The sequence below is a fragment of the Pavona decussata genome, unplaced genomic scaffold (genome assembly GCF_977016875.1).
Source record: "Pavona decussata unplaced genomic scaffold, jaPavDecu1.1 SCAFFOLD_34, whole genome shotgun sequence".
In the NCBI taxonomy this organism is placed as follows: Eukaryota; Metazoa; Cnidaria; class Anthozoa; order Scleractinia; family Agariciidae; genus Pavona; species Pavona decussata.
This window is the reverse complement of record NW_028145457.1, coordinates 1,241,897-1,265,858: the sequence shown is the minus strand read 5'-3', so window position 1 is coordinate 1,265,858 and position 23,962 is coordinate 1,241,897. Positions and strand designations below refer to the sequence as shown.

Sequence of the window (23,962 nt, the reverse complement as noted above, 5' to 3'; positions counted from 1 at the left end):
AGTCAAGTTTTCTCATCTTGATTTCTCCCTCAGGCATCCTTTTGAAATTTCTTTGAACTGAAAAAATTTTCATTTGATTTAAAATGGAAATCCAAGAACAAGAATCACTGAAAGAAGTCATGTCGCTTCTTGAAACTGAACCTCAACCAATTGAAACAGATCACAGAGAAAATCTTGCCATTTTGGCAGCAAGTGGCCAATGCAAGGAAATGATTGGAGTTGAACTCACACAAGATCAAATCAAAAGACTTTCCAAGAAAGATGTGGAAAAATATTTCAAGAGATACGAAGCTTCTTTGTCTTCAAAAACTTGCGGAGCTATTGTTGAAACATTTTTGCAAGCAAGTGCAAAAGCACTTTGTTTTTTCCTTCCTCTTGACCAAGAAAAGTTTTTGAGGGGATTGAAAAATGATTTCATTGTCAACAGAGAACTCAATTTGATTGCTGGAAGTCTTTATTTGAAATACGGAAAGTACATGGCTGCTGCGAGTGCAAGTCTTTTGGCAGCAAACAGTTTGAAACTTGACGAACCTATGAAAGAACCTGTTAAAGAAATTGAAGAAGAACTTGATAAGAACCTATGAAAGAACCTGTGAAAGAAATTGAAGAAGAACTTGATAAGAACCTGTTAAATAAATTGAAAAATTCAAAAAAAATTCAAAAAATTTTTTTTTTATTTTTAAATAAAATGGAAAGTCTTCAATCATTATCAGCCCGAGTTCTCGCAAAAAACAATTTCAACGAGAATTTTTTCCATAAAAAACTAATGTGTCATTGGGAAATAAGAAATGCAAAAAAACAAGAAATTTTCGATCAATTCAGTGTTTATGAAAATTTATGTTTGGAAATTGAAAAAATCCTTGATAAAACTTATGAAATTTCAGAAAAATATTATAGATTTATTAATTCAGCAACAAATGGACAATATGATGATTTGTTTTATGAAATTGAAGAAATTTTAGAACCAAATTATGAAAAAAATTATCAAGATCCTGATGAAATCAGAGAATTTTTAAATGAGTCAATTGAAATTCTTGAATGGATAATAGAAAACGAAAAATCAATTCAAAAAAAAGTTCAAGAAAAAAAATCGAAGGAAAAAAAAATTGAAGAAAGAATTTTGAAATTTGATGAAGTTCATAATGATTATCAAGATTTTGATGAAGATTCCCCGCCTCCAGATGGGTATAACGAAAATATTGCAGCAAAAGAATTGATTGAAATTGAAGAAATTGAAATAATCAAAGATTCATTGGGTGATTATATTAGAAAAGATTATTTGGATGGAATTGAAATGATAAAAGAATTTTTGGAAAAAAAATTGTTTTTTATTTGAGTTTTTCAAAAAAATTTCATTTGGAAACCAAATGAAATTAATCTTCAAGATCAAAAAATGACTCAATCTCTTCATTCGTCAAATCATTCTTCAAAAATTCATTTACTTTGACTTGCTTTGCATAAAGGTTGAGAAGCACACCGTTCTTTGAAAATGATGAAAAACACGCCAGAACACAACCACGCATTTTGATTTCTCTGTTTTCATTGAAACATTTGCTTTGATCCATTCTTTTGTTGAACTCATCAAAAAATGGAGTATTTTTGTTCATAGAAATGCCGATACCACCAAAACAAGTAACATTTTCTTTTCCTGCCAAACGATGGATCCGATCAAAAATCTCGTAATTGTCAGGTTTAAGAACAAGTTGCAGTCTTTGACCATATTTTGTGATGACAAAATCACCCCTAAGTTTTTGGAGAAGATCTTTGCCATCGTATTGAATTTTTTCGAAATTGTTGCCTTTGTAACTTGATGGTATCAATTTGAATTTTTCAGGTTCAAGAGTCATATTTTATATAAAAATAAAAAAAATAAAAAAAATGAAAAAAAAAATTAATTTTTCATTATTATTTGCATTGATCTCAACAAAAGAAAAAGAGAAACAGAATAACCAAGAACCTTGTGAAAGAAAGGTGTTTTTCTCTCATTTTCAACAATTTTTTCAACATCCTTCAAGATACCCTCTTTCAACCTCATCTCGTGTTTGAGTCTGTCATTAAAAACTTGCATGAGTCTTGTCTTTGTTTCTCCCGTTTGGTTTCGAAAGAAATGAAATGTTGACTCATGATTTTCTTGAAGATTGTCTTTTTCAAGATATTGCTGATGTTTTTGTCTGTTTTCTTCTGATTCATTTTTGAAATATTCCAAAAGCACTTCAAGTTCTTCTTTGTTTAATTTTTCCATTTTAAATGAAATAACAAAAAATTGAAAAATCATTTAAAATGGAGACTCAAGAAGTTAAAGAACCTGAAACAAGTTCTGAAAAAGAACTTGAAAAAAAAGAACCTGATTCTGAACAAATCACAACAACAGTGAAACAAACAGTTCCAAAAAATCCAGGAAGAATTGCAGCTGGAAAAAAACTTGCTGAACACAACAAAAAAGCAAGAGAAGCAAAGAAAAAAGCAAAAGCCGACACTAAAATCGAAACGCAAAAAGAAAACCCTCCATCAAGTGAAGACTTGAAAAACGAACAAAGCAGTTCATTTTCACTCACTCAAGTGCTTTCTGTTGCCAGCATTGCGGTTTCAGTTGTTGGATTGTATTACAAAAGGGAAGAATTGAAAAGTCTTTTCAAAAAAAACAAAGTGGAAACAAAAAAAGCACAAAAAGAATTGATTGATCATATGGTTGAAGTTGAAAGGCAAAACGTTACTCAAGTCCCACATAGTGGAACGCAGCAAGCTGCAACAAAAAAAATTCCAAAATTAAAACAAATGGATTAATTTGTTTTTTCAAATAAAATGTCAGACAATAAACTCGTGAAAACAATGACTGATGCTGCAACAATCACTGGATTGGCTGCAGGATTTGGTTGGCTTGCAAAGAAAGTCATCAAGGAACCAATGACTTCTGATCCTTCCTCAAATCTCATGAACTATGTGAAATTCACTGTCATCATTGCTGCCTCTTTGGCAACAAAAGATTATCTTGAAAAACAAAAAATATTGCCAAGTTAAAATGGCAAGCATCGCAATCATGATTGGAGGAGCAATAATCAATGCAACCGCCTTTGTTGGTGGATCATATCTCGCAAAATTTATTTCTGGAGATTCAGAATCAGCCTCACTTGAGGAAAAAAAGAGACACAACCTGGCAGTTGAAAAATATCAAAAAGAACTCGAAAAATACGAAGAAAATCGTGCAAAATTGAATGATTGGATCCAAACAAATGACAGAATAAAAGATGAAGCAAAACAAAATTTCACAAACACTGACTTTGCTTTAAAACTTTATAACAAGGTTCATCAACAAAAAATTGAGCATCTCAAGGAACCCCAATTTTCAGACTTTTACCAACCAAGCGAATCTCAAAAACAGGGAGAGTTGATCTTTGTTGGAACATCAGCTTTGGCTATTGGATTTGCAGCAAGTCATTTCCTTTAAAAATGTCAAACAAAAAATTGTCAAAAATTTATTATTCCCCAAAAGGATATTGGAAAGGTCTTCAAGCAGCGAAAAAACTTTCTCAAGAAGCCAATGTTCCAGAAGATGAAGCAAAACTTTGGTTGATGAAACAAGCAATCTGGCAAATCTACCTGCCTGTTCCAAAAAACATCCAAAGACCAACATTTGATGTTGAACTTCCCAATGCAGTTCATCAAGCTGATCTTCTCTTTCTTCCGCATGACAAACTCCCAAGAGGGAGAAAGATTTTCAAATATGCCTTGACTGTTGTTGATGTTGCAAGCAGATTCAAAGCCGCTGAACCTCTCACTTCAAAAGATTCATCTGAAGTTTCAAAGGCTTTTCAGAAAATTTACAAAGGACCTTTGAAATGGCCAAAAATTCTTCAAGTTGATCCAGGAAGAGAATTTATGGGTGATGTCACAAAGGAAATGTCAAAACATGAAACAAGAATCAGAAGAGGAAATCCAAATGTTCACCGTGATCAAGGAATTGTTGAGAGATTCAATCGAACTTTGGGTGAAAGACTTTTCAGTTTTCAATATTCCCAAGAAATGAACTTAAAATCAGGTGAAAGATCCACGGAATGGGTGAAAAGACTTCCAGAAGTTGTGAAAGCATTGAACAATGAAACAACTCGACTTACAGGAAAGAAACCAATTGACGCAATCAAAAAAAAGGTGGTTGATTCAAAGAAACCAAATTATTCAAGACCTGTTGGAAAAAATGAAAAGAGACTCGATTCTTCAGTCAACGTGAGGTTTCTTTTTGCTCCTGGTGAACTTGAAGGAGGTCAAAGAAGAGCAACTGATCCGAATTGGTCTCTGAAAGTTTTTTCAATTGACAGAGCAATTGTGAATGAAAAAGAACCGGTTCTTTATTATTTGAAAGATGGTCCAAAAAGAGGATTCGTCAGAGAAGAGTTAATGATTGTTCCTCCTGGAACTGAATTGCCTCCGGTTTGAAAATTTCTTTTTGATTGATCAAAAAGAAATTAATATGCTACACTCTCAAGCTCTTTGTTTAAAATGCTGAATTGTGCATCAGCCAAGATGAAGATGTGACATTTGACATTTCCTGAACCACTTGCTTTTCTTTTGATTGACAAATAAACTCCGTCTTTTGTGTTCACCAATCTCATTCCACTTCCATGAAGATCATTGTCTTTCATGCTCCTGAGATCGATGAACAATCCAAACTTGTCTCCAGCAAAGAATTCAGTTGCGTTCATTGAGGAGTTTTCCTTTCCAAATCTTCTGAAAACTTCGTTAAACATGTCTCTCGTTTTCATTCCTTGACTGAAAATCTTGTTTGGAACTCCATTCACGTCAACTTTCACCTCTGTGATGTCAGGATTGAATGTTTTTTCTGAATCTCTTGCACCTGCAGTGTAAGGTTCGAAGAAAAGGAGGAGGATTCCCTTCATTGATCTTCTCGGAACATTGATTGATTCGTTGATGATTGAGTCTGTTCCCTTTGCAATTGTGATTGTTTTGTGATGAGTGACATGCTCAAACATGAAACGATCTCCGTTGAGAAGATTTGAATTGACTTCATCTGAAAGCTTTTTGCTTTGAATAACCTCATATTCAAGCTGAATGTTTGTCAATTCATATACAAGTTTTGTTGCATCTGATCCCTTCACAACACCGCTTGCAGGAGCAAGGGTCAATTCAAAAACCAGTTCATCAGACAAGGCTCTTGGATAAAAAACTCCATGATCTTTCAAAATTTCGTGATCAAGTCTGATTCTGTATTTGCTTTTGAAGATATCATTGAGCTTGTTTTCCTTCACGACTGAAGAAGTTGGTTTGTCTCCAGCATTGGATCTGATTTTTGAGAGAGCCTCAGATTGAATTCCCTCGCTCAACATGTTTTCTCGGTCGTGTTTTGTCAAAAAAAGATCTTCCCATAGCTTGAAAAGATCCCAACCGTCTGTGTCAACGAGAATTTCTCCAGCAAACTTGATTTTCAATCTGGAAACCAATGCTCTTGAAACATTGTTCACCAGAAAATTGTTTGCATGACCACTCACATCCAAATCAAAAATCAACGCGAGTGAATCTGGAACCAAGACTGTTCCCTCGTGAAGCTTTGGGACTGGAATCCTGAGTGTTTCACCTGGGGAAGCTTTGTTTGGGTTGAATGTGACTCTGTGAACAGTTCTGTCTGCCTTGAGAGCGTTTGATGTTTTTTTCTCAAAATTCGGATTGATTTTTTCACTGACTTCCATTTTAATATATTATTTTTAAAATGGCAGAATACATTCCTTTAGAAGATCTTGATCCTGATGAAGAAGATAAAAATGAAGATAAAGATGATGATGATGATGAAGATTCTGATCAAGAAATAAACAATCCCAGTGAAAGTACTCCAAAGACAACAATGAACAGAGATTATGGAAAAGAAGGAGCAAGACCAAAAACTGCAGAAACATCTTTCATTGAAGGTGAAACTCAAGGTCGACAAACGTGGGGAGAAGCGCAATCCCTCACAAAAGCTGCATGGGATGATCTCAGTATATTATACCCAAATGCAGAAGATGATAAACTCGAAGCTTCGTTTTTCAAAGATAAGATAGAAGTCAGGATGAAAAAAAGTGGGAAAAAATTCTACCCATTAATGACCAAAGAGCAAACAACAGGAAAAGAAAGATTAAACCCACAATTGCCAAAAGAAATATTATCTGCTTTGGGAACTGATGCTGAATCTTTGATCGCTAAAGATAATTCTGAAATAAGAGAAAACCGGCAGAGACTGAGAGAAGCAGAAAAACAATTGAAAAAAGCAGAAAAGAATGCTGAAGAACTCCAAAAAAATGCTCAAGAAATCAGAGATTATAGAAACAAACTCGAAAAAACGCAAGCAAAAATTGATGCACTGGAAGAAGAACATGGTTCGAGTCTTGAAAATCAAACAGAATTGCAAAGACTGAAGCAAATGAAAAAGAATTTGCAAAAAGATTTTGAAAATGTAAAAAAAGAAAATGTGGATTTGCAGAAACAAGTGAAAGCGAAAGAAAAAGAACAAGCAAAGGTTGACAAACTCAAATCTGATCTTGCAAAAAAACAAAAAGAAAGAAACACTCTTGAAGAAAGGCTCAACACGACAAAAACCATTGATGAACTGAATGAAAGAGAGGCTGAACTAAAAAAACAAATTGAAGGGTTTTATGCAAAACTATCGTAAGTGACGATTTTGGCCATTTTTTAAATGTCATCCAAATGAGCTGAATTTTTGCATGTGGTCTTTGATTTATTAGAAAAACATTGCCCTGTATTTTTTTTCGCAAATTTCTGCTTCATTTTGAAGAAAAACCTTAAGCAAAAAACGCGTCGGCGTTCTTTGCATTCTTTTATTCAAAGCGGAAACAAAAGAAACCGATTAAGTTCTTTGTTTCGTAAAATCAACCGAGCGGGAAATTTGAAGTCCGATATGAATAACAATGGTATTAAAACTTTATTGAAATGGTTTCGATTAGTATATGCCGCCGTGGCACACTCGGTTAGGCGAGTGGAATGCTGACTGCGGAAGGTACCCAGTTCGATGCGCGCATGAATCATTTTTTTCTTTCCATTCACGGTCTCTAATTTTTTTTTTTTTTTTTTTTTTTTAATAAGCAGGGTTTGGGTGTATTTTTTTGGCCAATTTGGTCTTCGTTTACGACAAAAAACGAAGGGCTTGGTGGAAAACTATGCTAAGTGGAAAATTTGCTTGAAATTTTTTTTTCGTCAAAAGTGCCTGAATTTTTGTTTGTGGCCTTCGAATTAATGGAAAAACATTGCTCTGTATTTTTTTTCGTTGGTTTGCGCTTCGTTTTCGAGAAATAACGCATGCAAAAAAACAAGTTTTTCTTGGCGGCGTCTCTTTGCAATCTTTTGTTAGAACGAGAAACAAAAGAAACCTTCTAAGTTTCACGTACCCGAACACAAGATTCAGTAATTTTGCTCGTGGAGTGTTTACATCCGATTCGCGGACGCGCAAATTAAAACAAGCCCGTCTCCAAATATTCGCTTGCTTAGAAGATTTTAAGACCTTTATCTACCTTTAAATGTAGCTATTTTGAAAAAAGTTATTTCAAAATAGCTATTTTTTGTTATTATACAGGATATTCGAAGTGCGGGGATAGGCCGTTCGCGTGATGATCGCAGCGGGTGTTAAAACGTCTTACTGGAAAGTTAATTTCTATCTAAAAAAAATTAAGAATCAAAACATTTCTTTTGAACATACACGGCAAAAAAAAAAAAAAAAAAGGCTCCAGGTGCGCGGGTCGAACTGACGTCCCGCTTCCAGGTCGCTCAATCAGAAAACATAACAAACCATTTTATACGCGCCTCGAACTCGTATTCATCCAAAGGAACGAGGCACACAGCGTCACAAAAACCATAAACTAAAGAATTTATAGTAAAAATTTCACACTTTCTAACAACGTTACCTTTGTGGCACACGTATAAGTTACTCGGCCCCGGACGCGATATAGTTATGAGGGTTTAACTCTCTTCTCGACCACGGATGAAAATTCCTTTTTTTTTTCTCTCTCTCTCTTTAACCTTCTTTGTCTGCCAGTTTTCGCACATTTAATTTTATCTAAATGACCCTTCGCTCTGCAAAACTTATTTGGAAGCGCTCCAGAGAAAGCCAATGTTTACATGTCTTTGTCAATAGCAACGCGAATGCCTTCTGCGTTAAAGTTACATAATATTTACACTGTTTTACAGCGGTTTTGCCAACGATAAACCAATGATTCAACACAATATTTTTTTGTGCTTATAGTTAATGTTTTGCAAAACAAAGCTATAACGGGAACAAAGTCAAAACGACGGGAACGAAATCTGTTCTTTTCGGAACAGCGAGCATTGAGCTGATTTTAGTTCACGGCTTACCTCCTACATTGTCGTACGCCAAGCCTAAACGCTACACCAGATAGAAGTTACATGGGTGCATGTCAAAGACATCGAAACACTGTATCGAATCCGTCGAGATTTAAACACAGAAGCCAATGTTTACATTCGATCACGGCTTTCTGCGTAAGTTACAAAATGAACTTTTCAGTCAAAATTAATTTTACTGCTCACCAGTAATCCTTTTTAAACCGACTCAATGTAAGTAGGTTTTTGCTGAACGTTTGCGTGTTTTGTTTAATCGAACACCCGAAGCGGAACACAATCAATACATCTTCTTATTAAAAGAGCGCCTCTTTTTTTTTTTCTTCCTTCCTCCTTTTTTATATGCCTTAAGCTTCCCTTTTGATTAATATTTTCACGTGAACAGGCCTATTTCTTTTGCAACATGATAGAAAATAATATCATTTTTCTTTGAAAAGTCTTCCCGCGACGAAAATGAAATTACCGCCTTCTGCGTATAGAGTTACCAAATAAATTTGCGCGGTTTAAAGCGGTTTTGCTGACGATAACCTAATCTTCTAAAGAGAATGATTGAAAACTAAGTTCTTGGAATATAAAGTAAGAAACACGTTTTATAAGATACTTTCCTGAGTGAATGCAAAATCTTGTCATTCAAGGGAATGTCACGCTCGTAGGTGGAAAAAAATATAAACAATGAAAAGTTGACCAAACCACTCGCAAGTGTTAGCTGAAGTGAATTTCGGGAGTGCTACTTTCATGATTTTTGTACCCTCCTGAGAAATCGAGCAAAGAGAAAGCCTCCGACTTAGGGCCTCTTCATATGATCCCGGTTGACCGGGCTAGCCCGCTTACCGAGATCTCGCCTCATTCCTATTTCTTTAGTAAAAAATTCGAAATTTCCCGCTCGGTTGATTTTACGAAACAAAGAACTAAATCGGTTTCTTTTGTTTACGCTTTGAATAAAAGAATGCAAAGAACGCCGACGCGTTTTTTGCTTAAGGTTTTTCTTCAAAATGGAGCAGAAATTTGCGAAAAAAAATACAGGGCAATGTTTTTCTATTAAATCAAAGACCACATGCAAAAATTCAGCTCATTTGGATGACATTTTAAAAAAATGGCCAAAATCGTCACTTACGATAGTTTTGCATAAAACCCTTCAATTGAAAATGATAAAGTAATCCTAGAAGATGAAAACACTTCTTCCCAACTGAGAGCAGAAGTTGAGGCAAGAGTTGCAGAAAATGAAGAGGAGCTTGCCAGGCTGGGAACACAAATTGAAGAAATAGAAAGAGAAAGGCCTCTTCGAGAGAAAATCAAAAACATTTTCAAGAAATATGGATTCACAGTTTTTGCTGTTTTCCTTGCTGTTGGCACAACAATCGGTGTGATTGTGAATGTGCTCTCAAAAGGACTCAAATCTGTTGCCAAAGGAGTTGGAAATGCTTTGAAAGATCTTGGAAAAAAGCTTGGTCAACTTCTTCCTGGATTGATTGGTTCAATCGTCAGTTTCATCTTCAAAACTGCAGGACAAGTTGTTGGATTCCTTGGAAAAAACGCTTGGCTGTTGATTCTTGCTGTTGCAGTTTTCATGGTTGAAAAGATTCAAAAGAAAGCGAGCGGAGCGAGCGCGCGATAGCGAGTTAAAAATTGAGTTTAATCCATTGGATTGGACTCAACGAAAAATCCGATAAATGGCAAATGCTCCGAGTGATGCTGCAATGATGACGCCAGATTTGAAAGTTTCGTGTTGACTTGATTCTTCTTTTTCTTGGTTTTCACTCGCTTCCTGAAGTTGTTTTGTGACTTGTTGTGAATCCAAAGACGGTGGTTTTGTATTTTTGTTTTCATTTTCTGGATTTGAAGAATGCGAAGTTGATCTGTTGTTTTTTGATTGTCCTCCATCCATATTCCTGGCTCCAACTTTTTTTAAGTCAACATTGACATCAGAGTTGACTCCGAGTTTCATGTTTCCAGTTGCTTTTTTCAGATTGTTGTTGTATCCAACTGTGCTTTGAGTGTTAATGACAAAATTTGAAGGCATCAACCATGTTCCTGGTGAAATGGCAAGATCAAGCCTGACTTTTGCCTCATCAATCGCAAGCTGATATCTACTGATGCTTTTTGACAAGTCAGGCTGTCTGATTGCATCTTCCATGAGGACGAGAAATTCTCTTTGAGCTTCCTTTGCGCCTCCAAATTCACCAAGGATTGATGATCTAACGTTGACTTGTGCTCCAAGAATGCAATAAACGAATGCTTCAATTGATTGATTGATTCTTGCCATTCCTGCTTGAGAAAGTCCATTGAGAGGTCCGTTTGACATGAAAAATTCGAATTGTTTGTCAGCTCCTTGATCGTTTCTGATGAAATCAATTCTGTTTCCTTTTGCGTCAGTTCCGCCTTCATCGGAGAATCTTTGACTTGATGGGTTTTGAAGGGTTGCTGGAGGATAAGTCCAATGCTTTTGTGCATAGTCTCCTTCTCCTGGATAAAATATGTTAACATATCCAAGTCCAAAATTTTGACCAAAGGTGAATCTGAAATCTGCGTTTGGCGAGATTTGAAATTCTGCACAGATTCTCTTGTATGAAGGAATGTCGAATTTGTTTTCAGTTTGACTGAATGTGGGATCACCTGGGAGAGCAGATTCACTTTGAATTCCTCCCATTTCGAAGAGAATCCTTCTTGTTGTGAAATAAATGTGGAAAAGAAGAAAGGACTTGATTTGAGGTGGGAGTGAATTGACGAGATGTCTTGAGATTCCAGAAGCTGTTGTTGCGCACCAAAAGGCAAAGTTGAGTTGTTGCGGCCAATGGTCCATGTTTGGTTGATTCAGCCATTTTCTTGATTCTTTTGCTGTTTTGTGGGTGATCTTTGTTTTCGCGAAAATTTCTCGGAATTTTGTTGTGAAGCTTTCGTTGGGTTTTACAAAAATTTTGATTGGTTGGTTAAGGATTTCCCCAAAAGATTCGGGGATTTTGTCTGAAAATGGAACAGCTGGAACTGGATTTGAAGGATTTGAATTGAGAATTAGCTCGATTGGAAAGCCTCCAAATCCAAGAGCTTTCTTCATTTCAACAGACCAATCTTTGGGGTTGGGTGAAACAATTTGCCAATGTTGACCGGGAACAATAACCAAATTTATTTGAGCTGTTGCGTGTGTTTTGTCGGTCATATCCACTTGTGCAACGAATTTGCTGAGGTCAGCGTTGGGAAATTTGGCTTTGAAGTTTCGCCACGCTTTTTCTTCTGCTTGTTCGGAAAGTCTTTTTGCTTCTTTTGGGTGGAAATCTATCCATTTTAACAAGTTTTCCATTTTTTATGTTTTGAAAATAAAATGGTTGTTTTGACTGTTTTGACAAATTCAAATGATCACACGGTTTACTTTGATGAACCAATTGAAAAATTTGGGTTCATCAGGTTGATCAGTTGCTCTTTTTATAATTCTTGGTTTAATTTGAAAGAAAGAGGAGAAATCAGCATATTTGATGACAAAAACGTTAGTGCTGTCAATAGAATTTATCCTGGAAATTACACTCTTTACACAATCGGTAAAGATATAAAGAAAATACTTGAAAAAGTAAACATCAAAGTAAAACTTGATGACCAAAAAGGTCCAATTGTGATTGAAAATCCTCTTGGAAGAAAAGTTATTTTTGATCGTGACCTGACTCATCTTCTTGGTCTGATTGATATCAGTCAGGACGTTTCGCCAAAAGCCCAACGACGGCACACTCTGAAAAGTGGAGATACCATCATCAATCGTTTGGCTTCATTCAACAACCTCTTCATCAACTGCGATCTTGTTGATAAAAACGAAAATTTTTTCAATGAAAAACCTTCAAATGTTTTGGCGTGTTTTGACATCAAAGGAAGTCCTTTCGAAAGAGTTGAATATTCATCAAAACATAGCCCGTTTCGGAAAATAGCAGGTGGGAAAAAAATAATCGATTCTTTGCGAATCACAGTGACGGAAGAAACTGGTGAGTTCATCGATTTTAATGGGCTTCCGTTGAGATTTGAATTTGAAATTATTTGAGATCTTTTAATAAAATATGAGTGAACAAAATATTATTCCAAGTGCGCCACAACTTTATCCTTCTCTCGAAGCGAACAAAGTGAGCGAGCGAAGCGACGTTGCGCAATTCAGATTGAAAAAGATTTGTGATTGTCAAAAACAACTCGAAGGCGAAATTTCTCATTACAAACGAGTGAGCAAAAAATACAAGAGAGCAAAATTAATCGCTTCGAAAATAACATCCGTTTCAGTATTTTTGACAACCGTGTTGGCATCAAGCAGTGTTGGAACTTCATTGAGTGGAATCGGGATTGCCGTCGGAGTTCCTTTGAGTTTGACAGCATTGATCACGACTCTCATATCATCGGCTTCAATGGCTGGAAGTGCGAATTTTGAAAGAAAAGTTAGAAAACATGAAAAAACGGTTTCTCTTGCTGAATCGTCGCTTTTGTCCGTAAATAGATTGATTTCAAAAGCATTGAAGGATGGATTTATTTCTGATGGCGAGTTTGACTTGATTTTGCGAGAGGTTGAAAAATATTTTTCGATGAAAGAGAGACTTCGAAATAAACAAATGAAGGAAGTGAAAGTGAAGAGTGAGCCTGAGACGAAGCCAGTTGATGTTGAAGCCTTGAAAGAGGAGATTAAAAAAAAATATCAAAAAAAACTCGGATCACTTCTCGACGTAACGAGTTGAGAGTTGAATTTGAGAAGAGATCAGGAGGTTTTTCGTTGTTTGTTTTGCGGGAAAAAAATTAAAAGCGATTAATTTACATATCCAAAGAAGATATGTAAATTTTAGTTTGGTGAAAAATAAACATCACAAGCGTATGAAATAAAAATCATTTTATTTAGTTTTAAAGACATTTTTTTTCTTGGCAACGGCGGACATTTATGGCCGCTGTTTCTAAGGCATTGTTTTCTTGGCAACGGCGGACATTTATGGCCACTGTTTCTAAGGCATTGTTTTCTTGACAACGGCGGACATTTATGGCCACTGTTTCTAAGGCATTGTTTTCTTGACAACGGCGGACATTTATGGCCGCTGTTTCTAAGGCATTGTTTTCTTGACAACGGCGGACATTTATGGCCGCTGTTTCTAAGGCATCGTTTTCTTGGCAACGGCGGACATTTATGGCCGCTGTTTCTAAGGCATCGTTTTCTTGGCAACGATAAAAAAAGTTTCAAGTTGTTTGTGACCAAAAGGTTTTAAACTCAGGAATCTCAAGAACTTTGAGAATATTTGATAGGTTGTTGCACATCTCTGTTGTTGTTAAATCAAGTTTTTTCAAGCGTGGAAATGGTTGTAAAGCCTTTGCCAAAGCTCTAAGTCTTCTTGCATGACGAACAGAAATGTCTGTGTTATTTGTAATCCACTTATCGAAAGTTCCAGTCACGCGCTTGATAATTTTTTCCCTTTGATAAATTTGTGATCCACTTTCCAAGAGAAGACCAAGATTGATGTCCGCAACAAGAGCTTGATTTTTTTTATGTTTACCGAAGAGTATGTGTTTTTCTATTTGAAGTGAAATTTCTTCCCAACTTTGGTAAACAGAAGAGTTAAAAGCAGGCTCTGCTTCTTGAAGTTGCTGATTTATGATTCTTGATTTCAGAAATTCATGCATTTCTTCCACAGTTTGTTGGTGTCTCCGACTTCTGTGCCCAAACAAGTTTCCAAGACTCGCTTTCGGTTTGCTTGGTTTGTTTTCTTTGAAGTAAACACTCGCCGCGATTTCATCTTCTTTTTGTCCTTTATCAAGACAGGTCTCAAGAAATGTTTTCATTTCATCGTGGTAGTTAATATATTCCTTCAGTATTGCTTCTTGTTCTTTAGAGATAGTTAAATTTGTTGCAACGCCAAGCAATTCAGTACCACAAGTGTCATCCCACAACATTTCCCCATCATCAGCCATTTTAAAATTGATGCGAAAATGCATTGATTGCTCTTTTATAAAAGAAAAAGGAAGTCAATCCTGTCAAAGGATGACCAATCAAGTGGTTTTAACATGATGTAATCGAACAAACGTGATACTATTTTTCTTCGGTTAGGAAGTTTTTACTTTTGACTTCCTCTAAAGCTGACGTAATATTTCAATTCGCCACAAGAAAGGAAGTCTTAAGCGGTTTCCTCTTAAAATGTTGTGAAGCACGTTTACTTGATTTGGGACACTTTTTTTTTGAAAAAGTGGTCGGATTTTTGATTTTTTTCTGATTTTTATATACTACTTAATTGCTTTCTGGTGTTAATTTTGGCTGTTGCTTGATTTTTTTTGGTTTTTATGCTGAAAGGGGGGAGAATTGAGATTGGTTGAAAAATGTCCCAGGTCTCTCCTTTCTGGGCTACTGATAGATTGACTGTCCCATACAATCTCAACTCCAAATGCAATTAGGAGTGCATTCTTTCTACGTCCAATGCAATAAACTTAGAGTTTGTAGCACTGTAGTGCTAATAATAATTATTAGCACTACAGTGCTACAAACTCTAAGTTTATTGCATTATTATGTATGCTATATGCTTAATTATATATTATTATTATAAATTATTGGGAAAACCATGTATGACTTGAACAAACTTTACAAAGTCAACACAGTTTTTCAAGTTTCTAAAACCTTTTTCTTTTTCATGCAGATCGATCTCTGTTTTCAAGACAAAGTACAATAACAGCACCTGTTCACAGTTCTATGTTTCTCTATTGTCCTTATTTTACATTTTGTAATGAAGCCTACTTATGCTTAAACATCATGACATTATTTCAGCTGAATAAATCTATCATTAAGTTTTCACCATACCTGTTATCACTGAGAGAAGAGTCATAAAACCTTCTGCACACTCAGGGATCCGCGTGTCATCTATACTACCCACATCTTTATACTTCGCTGACCAAGCTGACGAGGAGGACAGAACTGACTCCATGTTTGACACTGCATCTGAATATAAAAGGGAGTGTAGAGTATTTATGAATTCCTGCACAAGGGAACAAGGCTTACACTTGGCTAAACTTAATAGCAAAAATTTTATGGACAATTTTTAAAATAATTATCAGTATTTTAGTCATAACTGTACAACATTAAAAGTTATATGAACTAAGAGAATGGTGAAGAGGATTCCAAGGAGTATCACAAAAAAACACATACTGTATTAAAGGATCAGCACAGAACATTTTTATCACAAGCCTATTACCAACTGACCAAAACCACACTGAAACCAAAATGAATAGGTCAAATCATACCAAGCACACCAAGCTGAACAAGCCAGACTTGACCCTGAAATTTTATTTCTATGGATAAAAATGAAAATTTAAAAATTTCCTCTCTGAACACATGCAGTAACTTCACCTTACAAAGTATCAGTGAATGCTTAGCATTTTCACTCTTCAAAAGAAAACAAACCCATTTCAAATACAGTTATTCAATACTTACACATGTAAATGCAAAAAAATAATTATAATTATTATTATTTAATAATAATTTCTAATCTAAGGATATTCATCATGAGTTATTAAATATTGGGACCTGTCAAAAAGTCCAGATATCAAGGTTCGACTGTTGCTAAATAGCAACAGTCGCTACACCAGTACTTACAAAACATGAAATAAATATAAAACAAAAACAATTATTTTCTGTTTACAATGATGATGATGGTGGTGGTGATAAAAATGGTGCTTGGGCTGGTAACGGAGATGTTGTTGATTATGGAGATATGGTGGTAGTGGTGATGGTAATGCCTTGATGGTGACTGAGGTTCACCACAATATTGAAGCACATAATCAGAAAGCTGCTTGATTTTTAAACCAAGGCATAAAAGGACAACATGCTAGGAACATTAATACATTATTTTTTTCCCTCAGTTTTATGTTTTTGATCAAGAATGAAATCTGAAATGATAGTCAAAAATCATTATTATTAAGCTATAATTGTTAAGAAAAAACCTGCCACAAAAATACTTACAATTTTTTTCTAGCTCCACCCATCTCTGTAGACAAGCATCAGTAGTTAGGACATGTAAACAGCTGTGTTCAGTAGACTGGTAATTATGAGCCAAATGAAGCTCTTTGTTGAATAACAGTATCTCATCAATCATGTGAGAATATAAATTGTCATCATCTATTATTTGTGGAATGCTGTGCTCTAATTTTTTCACAACAACTTTCAACAGCCCAGAAATAAACTCCGTCTGAAAAAGAAACCAGGACAATTATGAGGAAAAAAACATGTAATAATATTATAACTCAACCTGTGACTGCACCTGACAAACAAGGCTGTGCAATGTATTTTTTCAGTGGCTCGTGGCAGCTGCCTTACAAGCACTTTGTAGCGGCTAAAGATTACCAACAAACAAAGTTTGCAAAATGAGTAACCAATTACTGATACAATGTAGTTTGGCCATGAGGAATATACAGTGCCCTGCTGGTACCAACAGGGCTCCATAGGAATTGTATAATAACAGTATTTTTTATGTTTTTATAGCAGAAACATTTTCTAACCAAGAAAAGGTAATTTACACATATTTTATTTTCAAACAGTCATTACGTTTCTGAAATGACTCAAGGTATGCACTCAGCTTTTTACCTTTAAGAGGTGGCTGTACATACTGTATTACAACAAGTTACAGCTGTAGGTCCTAAATCAATGGTATCATACCTTCTCAAACTCATTAATAATCGATCAAAAGAAAACAAAGAAAATCACTACCATGACCGTGGTTTGGATATGTGATCCTAATTACCATAAAATTTTGCCAACTTTATCCTTGAATTTCTACAAGAATTATTGATCATTTGAGAAGCCATATCAAACACTCAAAAGTGTGTTTCATCAGACATCCAAACACGTTGAAGTCGTTTAAAAAAACCTGGCTGCGCCTCGTTTTTTCAACCTACTTCTCAGTGTTTGGATATCTGATGAATTACGCTTTCTCATGTTTGATATATTACATCCAAGCCATACTGTATGATATACCAGGTCACCTTTGCATCCACTGATCCAAATTCAGTTCTTTGAAGTATAGGCTGTATTGTGTGCTGTAGAAAATCACTGTGATTCTTAATCCAATTGAGGACTTGTGTAAAATACCATTCAGGCTGAAAAAAATAAAAACATACACATACAAATATCAGTAAGAAAACTAACAAACTGAACAACCTCTACAGCCAAAAACATTGACTATGGTCACACTGTAGAGATTAAGTTATTTAGCACATTAAATCACAAGTAAGCTAAACATCTCATCTCTACAACCAAATGGAGTACCCATCCATTTTTGAAAGAACACAAAGTATACTATTACAACCGATAAAATGTAATTTTGTGACAACAAAGAAAGACAACCAGTTAAAATTTGATACTGAATTATTTAATACTGAATTATTGAAGAAATGCTCATTACATTTTACCCCAATTGAATGCATTTTGTAGTTCTTACCTTTTCAGGGTTGTTTGTTTGTTTGTTGCCATAAAAATGGAAGTGGAATCTTTTTCTGAAAGGCTTCAACAACCAATCAAGAGGCAAAAGAATGTCACTTTGAACATCAGGTGTTCCTGATGAGGTTCCCTTACTGATGGTACAATCAAGGAAAATCAGACTCATTCCACTATTCCTGCTTGGGTTGTTTCTTTACAAGGATGACACAGTCAATTATCTTACTTCTAGAAAAAATAACTAATTAATCAGAACAACAAGCTCAACTTTGACAGAGAATACCCTTGCATTAAAATTTTAAACTGTTGTTCTCAATTTGAAGTTGGTAGGTGATCTTTACTGTCCTTTATATGTACGAAACGTCCTTCTTTCCTCCCTTCCTTTTTTACTAATTTCTTAGGTGTGATCTATAGAACACAGGTCTCATGTAAAGCTCCATATCATACAAAAAAATAAGAGCTTCACATTTCAGGATTTGCCAGTTTGCCAAGGGGTGACAAGAGAGTGTCAGGTGTGCACTGAATTGGTGTCAAATCAAATTAATATTACTGTGCGTTGTCTATTTATATATTGTTTTGTCTATTTGCGTTGTCTGTGCGTTGTCTATCTATTCAAATTAATATTACTGTGTGTTGTCTATTTAAGGAAGTTCCCGGCTACCAGTCGAAGTATTCACATTTCAGAGTGAACGGCTGCTTAGAACTAAATAAGAAATGTATGGCTAGCAGGGAATTCAAGGGTTAAAATTTCATCCCACATCATTCCTAGCATTGTCCAAAATCACTAAACCTATTTTATGGTAAATTTTTCCAACCAAATTCTAGGCCATGGCACTCAGCTACTAGCTAACAGGGCTTCCCATCATACTCTCTTTGTAACTGAACTTAAATATTAAAAGCCTCTCCCCTCTCTAATAAATTTTAAATGTCGACAGTTATGTAATCATCTGTATTTACGTTCAATAATATTGTAAGCTGGTAATGCTGACAAGCTATTGCCACCTTTAAAAGACTGCAAGGATACAACTGTTGCAGTTTAAGAAGGAGGATAAATACATTTTCTAGTCTGCTGTAATCATCGGATGTTGTGGAAAGTGGAGGAGCAGTTGAAAGTGAAGTGAAAGGCCACTTTAAAGCTTTCATGATGTCATCAAATTCACTGAAAGAATAAATACAACAATATCAAAAAGTCTGTTACCAGTAAATTGTATAATATAACATTAACATTCTACTTCAAGACGAATAGGCGACAAAACAATACTGGACAATGTTTTTCGATCAAATTGCAGGTCACATGCAAAAATTTGGACAAACCCAATTAAATCGAAAAACGGCCTAGAGTTTGAGATACCGCGGTAGGTCGGTTATGCTCTCTGCCCTTCAATTGGTTAATTGCCAGGCCAAATAGCTTAAAACAGGAGATAAAATAATGTCTCAAGGGAAATAAACAACAACACAGATGGTTTAGCTCATTATCAGTAACAGCTTTTGGTCATTCAAGATCTTGTTCTATTACCTCGCTAATTTATTGAGAAGTATCTTCTGCCAGTGCAGTTGCATTTCCTTGACAAACTTGGTTAGGTTACAACATGCCGAGTCACTTAGTAAGTGAGCTAATTCTGATAGCACAGCTAACTGCTCCACAGCCCAGTTTAACTGACCACTTTCGGCAAACTGCTGAATCTGACAACTGCACACATTAATAAATTGCCATTAATAAATAATTAACACCCACACAAATATTTTGGATGCAGGCTTAACGTTGTAAATTTGTCATCATTCTTCAAACAGGCAAAGAACTTATCCCTGAATGAGCATTCACACTCAAAGAAGACAATCAAAAAGAAAACATCAATTTGTAGCATAACATGGCAGCATGTCAATAACTGGGGGCTTCTTATGTACATTGTTGTTTAACATTTTTCAGTTGAACCTAGTTTAATTTTTATTTCCTTTAAACTGTACTCATTACCAAAACCGAGACAAAGGCAAATAATATTTCAAACTGGTTTGAAATTTTTAAACTACAACATACACATGCTCACGTATGGCTTAATAATACAAACTGATTACAAATAAAGCTACATTGATTCAAAGTGACCTCTAAGCAATCTCAGTATGAACAATACTTTTTTCTGTCTAGCTCACGTCTCAAATGATTCTATGTAATTGTATAGATCTTGTCAGAATTACCACACAAAATACACAAAAATAACTTGTTACCTGACTGCTTCAATCTTCTGTATCCAGCTCACATATGCTCGAAATCTCTCAACCTCAGCTATCTGATTAACTAAACAGGAAAGTTTCTCTGCAAGGGGATGCAGCTTCTGAAGATGGCTGTCAACTTTTGCACTGAGCTGTTCGTGTTCTTGTTGAAGACTTTTGATTTCTTTCACAGCTGAGCAGCCCTCGTCAAGTACGACTTGAATCTTACTGGGCATTTGACACTGGGCCTCATGTAACTAGATACAAAGAGAACAATAATAATAATAATAATAATAATAGTATAATAATAATAATAATAATAATAATAATAATAATAATAATAATAATAATAATTATTATTATTATTATTATTGTTATTATTATTGTTATTGTTATTATTATTATTATTATTATTATTATTATTATTATTATTATTATTGTTATTATTATTATTATTATAAAGTTAACAAAATTAATGGAAAGAATTCATCATGCTTAACACATTCATTTGGCTCCTTGGTTTTCGCACCTCTTGGTATGTCATCACTTTCACTCCAAGAAGAAGTTTATGGTAACCAGCTCACAAAGTATGAAAAAAGTCCTACAAAGCGTACCTAACTGATCATACAGAATGAATTGGACCAGAAACACTTAAAAATAAATTTTCCATTTTTCTTGAATTATTGAAGAAAAATTGACCTTCTTTACTCCAAATTGAGCTTTTACCACCTCACGTTTAACTGTACAATAGTGTTCATGTCTTACATGCTTTGTTTATAATTTAGTTTGTTATGATGGATCACCTTATATATACATGGAAGACAAGCAGAAGAAAATTATTTGCATTCTTGATAACGAATAATAAGAAAATGTACTGAAGAATGAAAGGACAATGGTTTATTGGAATTTCAAGTTTAAAAACACAATTACAACTGCCTTCGTAATTAATATGAAGGAAAACTATCTTATCTTGTCACTGCATTTTAAAATCAAAATTTGTCACTATGAGAAGCATTGTAAATATGTAGAATCATTAAGTATCATACAAAATCTTGAATCTTGGATGCATTAGGTTTCTTTCTTTCCGGCTTTTTCTTTCGAGAATCCGCAATATCCATCAAGTCAACAGATGAAACGTAAGCAGTCGCTTTCCTAACTTACAATTAAAACAACTGCTCTTCGCTCCGCAATTTCTTATCTAACAAACAAAAGTCTTGAGTTTTAATTATATCACAAATTGACCGCTTGACCTTCTCTCAGCTTCTCTGTGAAATAGAATGTGACCAATTTACTTGTAACCACGATTTTCCGTCGGTTTAACTTAAAAATAACTATTCCCAGGGAAACAGCTCACTGCTAAGTTAGTTAAATCAGTAATATTTCTTGTATTGACTTATTTAAACGTATCGGTCATGGATGTGCTCTTTCACACGTGAAAAATATGTGATCCTCATGAGGCCTCAGCTACTTTCTTTGTACACATTTTCTGGGCTACTTACCTCCGTCTCTAGGTTTTTCTTTTTCTTTAGAGCATCTTGAAGTAGACGAAAAACCTCTGAAGCCGAAGACTTCTCTGTTCCCACACTCTTATTCAGGAAATGAATGACTTCTTTGCTCAAAGATTCGTCTTCACTGCTGTCGTTCGCCATCTTTGTTCCTGACGAGGGGCACTGGAGACTGGTTAGTCCAACTTCCGGTATGAGTCTGGGGCTGGATGAACACTCCGGTCAAATATCATGATTCTGTTGCGCTGACTGTTTCGTGTTTCAGTCCATGAAAGAGTCCTTTGTTTAAAAGAGACTCCACCTGAAGTTAATCTCACCCAAGAATTCCCACCCCAGGGTAGGTTTTTTTTTTTTAACCTTGGTTAGGTAGGCTTAAAAGGCGCGCAGGCGCTGGGGACGAGATCTCGGCCAGCAAGCTCTTTTTGTCAGTTACATGTTCTTTTTATATTCGCCGGCTACTACCATAAAACACTTCTTGGACACACACAGGTACTTATATAAAGTCTAGTTATTTTCAAGTATTTGTGTGATCGGTTTACGGTCAGATCGTTCCAAGTCAAGTTATTTCTTCTATATCTTTCCACCATAACGACGACATCAAAGTTTCCCGCGAATCACGTCAGTCAGTAAGTTAGTTAGCAATTTCTTTTTAGAGCTTGTTCTTTTTCCTTTTTTCTCTCAATTGAATGGTGATGGGTGCCTTTCTTATCACGATGATCCTTGGCAAAACTTTTCAGTCAGGGATAACGGCCATCAAAGTCTGAAGAGCATTGCTACAGTACTCACGTACCACAACGTGCCGGACTGCAACAGATATTTGAAAAGGTGACAGGCCGAACACGACTCTCGCTCGGGTTGCTTATGTACCTTAGACTTCTGGATTAAGTGCTTTCCTGAGTACGTTTCTGAGAGATTTTTCTTTTCGATCAAAATATGGTGAGATCTCTCTTTTGACCTTTTGATTTTGACCATGAAGGAAACTACACAAATTTACCAAATGGAGGTTTTCTTATCATTCGGAGCCGTTTGTATTAGTCCCTTTATACCGCTGTGTACGCTAGGTCTGTGGCATTTGTTTAGGTTTATCGGCTCAAACTACAAGGTCTCAGGGAGCACTGAAGAAATTTTATCTGTAAAGACATAGGACCCGTAAATTTCTTTCTCGTCTAGGACGGTGAAACTAGATTTTCATTGTACATTTTCGACAACGGACTTCCCGGATCTCGTTCTTTAGAGTAACATTTTCTGCATCCCGCTTCGTAAAATCGTCAGCTCACGCGTCCCGTCCCTAATTCTAATCCCGAATATCACGGTCACCCTTTTCCGCTAAAATCCCGAATCCCGACCTTTAAAAAAGCCAAATCCCGGATCCCGAAAAACCTATTGGGGACCCTCCACTGAGTCAATCAGCAATCAGATCATAAGTTTGCAACTGGAAAAGAGGGTCTTCGTCGTGTGGAAAAAGGCTTTCTATTTGAGAAAAACGCTTCCGTAGTTCAAACCGAAAATTTGGGCTAAATGCCCAAGGTAACCTTCTTTCATCATGCAGAGCACTGAAACGTGAGCTCATATAACATACTGAAAGACTACTGAACAAAACGCGATTCTGGGGGGGTTGCGGTACTCCTTGGAATTCTCAGTGGGGGTGTGCCGCCCGGTTCTCCAAATCCTGACCATATTTCAGACAAACATGCCATTTTCCACACCCCGTTTTAATTCATACCCGTTTTCAGACCTGGCCTCTGGTGTAATTAAGCTTTGTATCAGTGCCGAAGTCAAGAATTGGTAAAATTCACCCGAAAAATTCAGCTCGAATGATATATTTTGGATGCTTTTCTTTCTACACTATTCATTTGGATTTGAAAAGACAAACACGTTTATACACTCTCGTGGTTCCCTTGAAAACAATACCCAATTGAAGATTATAATGGTCAAAATCTATACCCGTCTCCAGACCAAAAAGGCTCAAAAACCATACCCTTTGGGGCGGCACATACATATTTAGCTTATATAGGGGAGGACCTGTCCCTCCCCCCCCCCCCTCCTACCATGGCCCGAGCGCGATTGTCCTTATCGTAAATGTGCTTCAGGGACCCGGGTTCAGGGATCAAGCAAGAATAAAAGGGTTTGCTTGGCCAAGAATTGACCGCAAAATGATTGTATTTCCGTAGGATTAAACCAACAAGGCACGATAGAGGCACTGTAGAGTTTGCACCAGTGTGCGGCGCGAGATTGTAAAGTTGACGCATTGGAACGGCACATGCAGTCGTGAACCGGCGCTCTCGTACCCTTCAATATAATGGCCTATCTTTGTGGTATTTCTATCTATGTTTCAGCAGAAGCGATAGTAAAGGAGCTGCAGGATAAATACAGACAGACAGGTTGGTATAAAATTATTGCAGCAAAAATAACTCGTATTTTTCAGATTCCACAATCCCGCGAACTGCTGTTCCAGACTCACTGGGGATACAAGTTGTCGCGC

General features: G+C 35.9%; 1 protein-coding gene across 1 annotated transcript in view; it reads right to left on the bottom strand.

Annotated features, from left to right (window-relative positions):
- The window catches only part of LOC146484379 (RAD50-interacting protein 1-like), a 33,587-nt gene extending 11,943 nt beyond the window's left edge, over positions 1-21,644 (bottom strand). Inside the window, exons 1-8 of the mRNA XM_085104900.1 lie at positions 21,475-21,644; positions 19,991-20,232; positions 19,284-19,457; positions 18,792-18,926; positions 17,772-17,904; positions 17,317-17,430; positions 16,298-16,523; positions 15,140-15,277 (exon numbers count right to left, since the gene is read on the bottom strand). Coding sequence (XP_084961026.1) covers positions 15,140-15,277; positions 16,298-16,523; positions 17,317-17,430; positions 17,772-17,904; positions 18,792-18,926; positions 19,284-19,457; positions 19,991-20,232; positions 21,475-21,624 — 1,312 coding nt within the window. The 5' untranslated portion in view covers positions 21,625-21,644. The remainder of the gene's footprint in view (positions 1-15,139; positions 15,278-16,297; positions 16,524-17,316; positions 17,431-17,771; positions 17,905-18,791; positions 18,927-19,283; positions 19,458-19,990; positions 20,233-21,474) is intronic.
- Between the last annotated feature and the right edge of the window lie 2,318 nt (positions 21,645-23,962).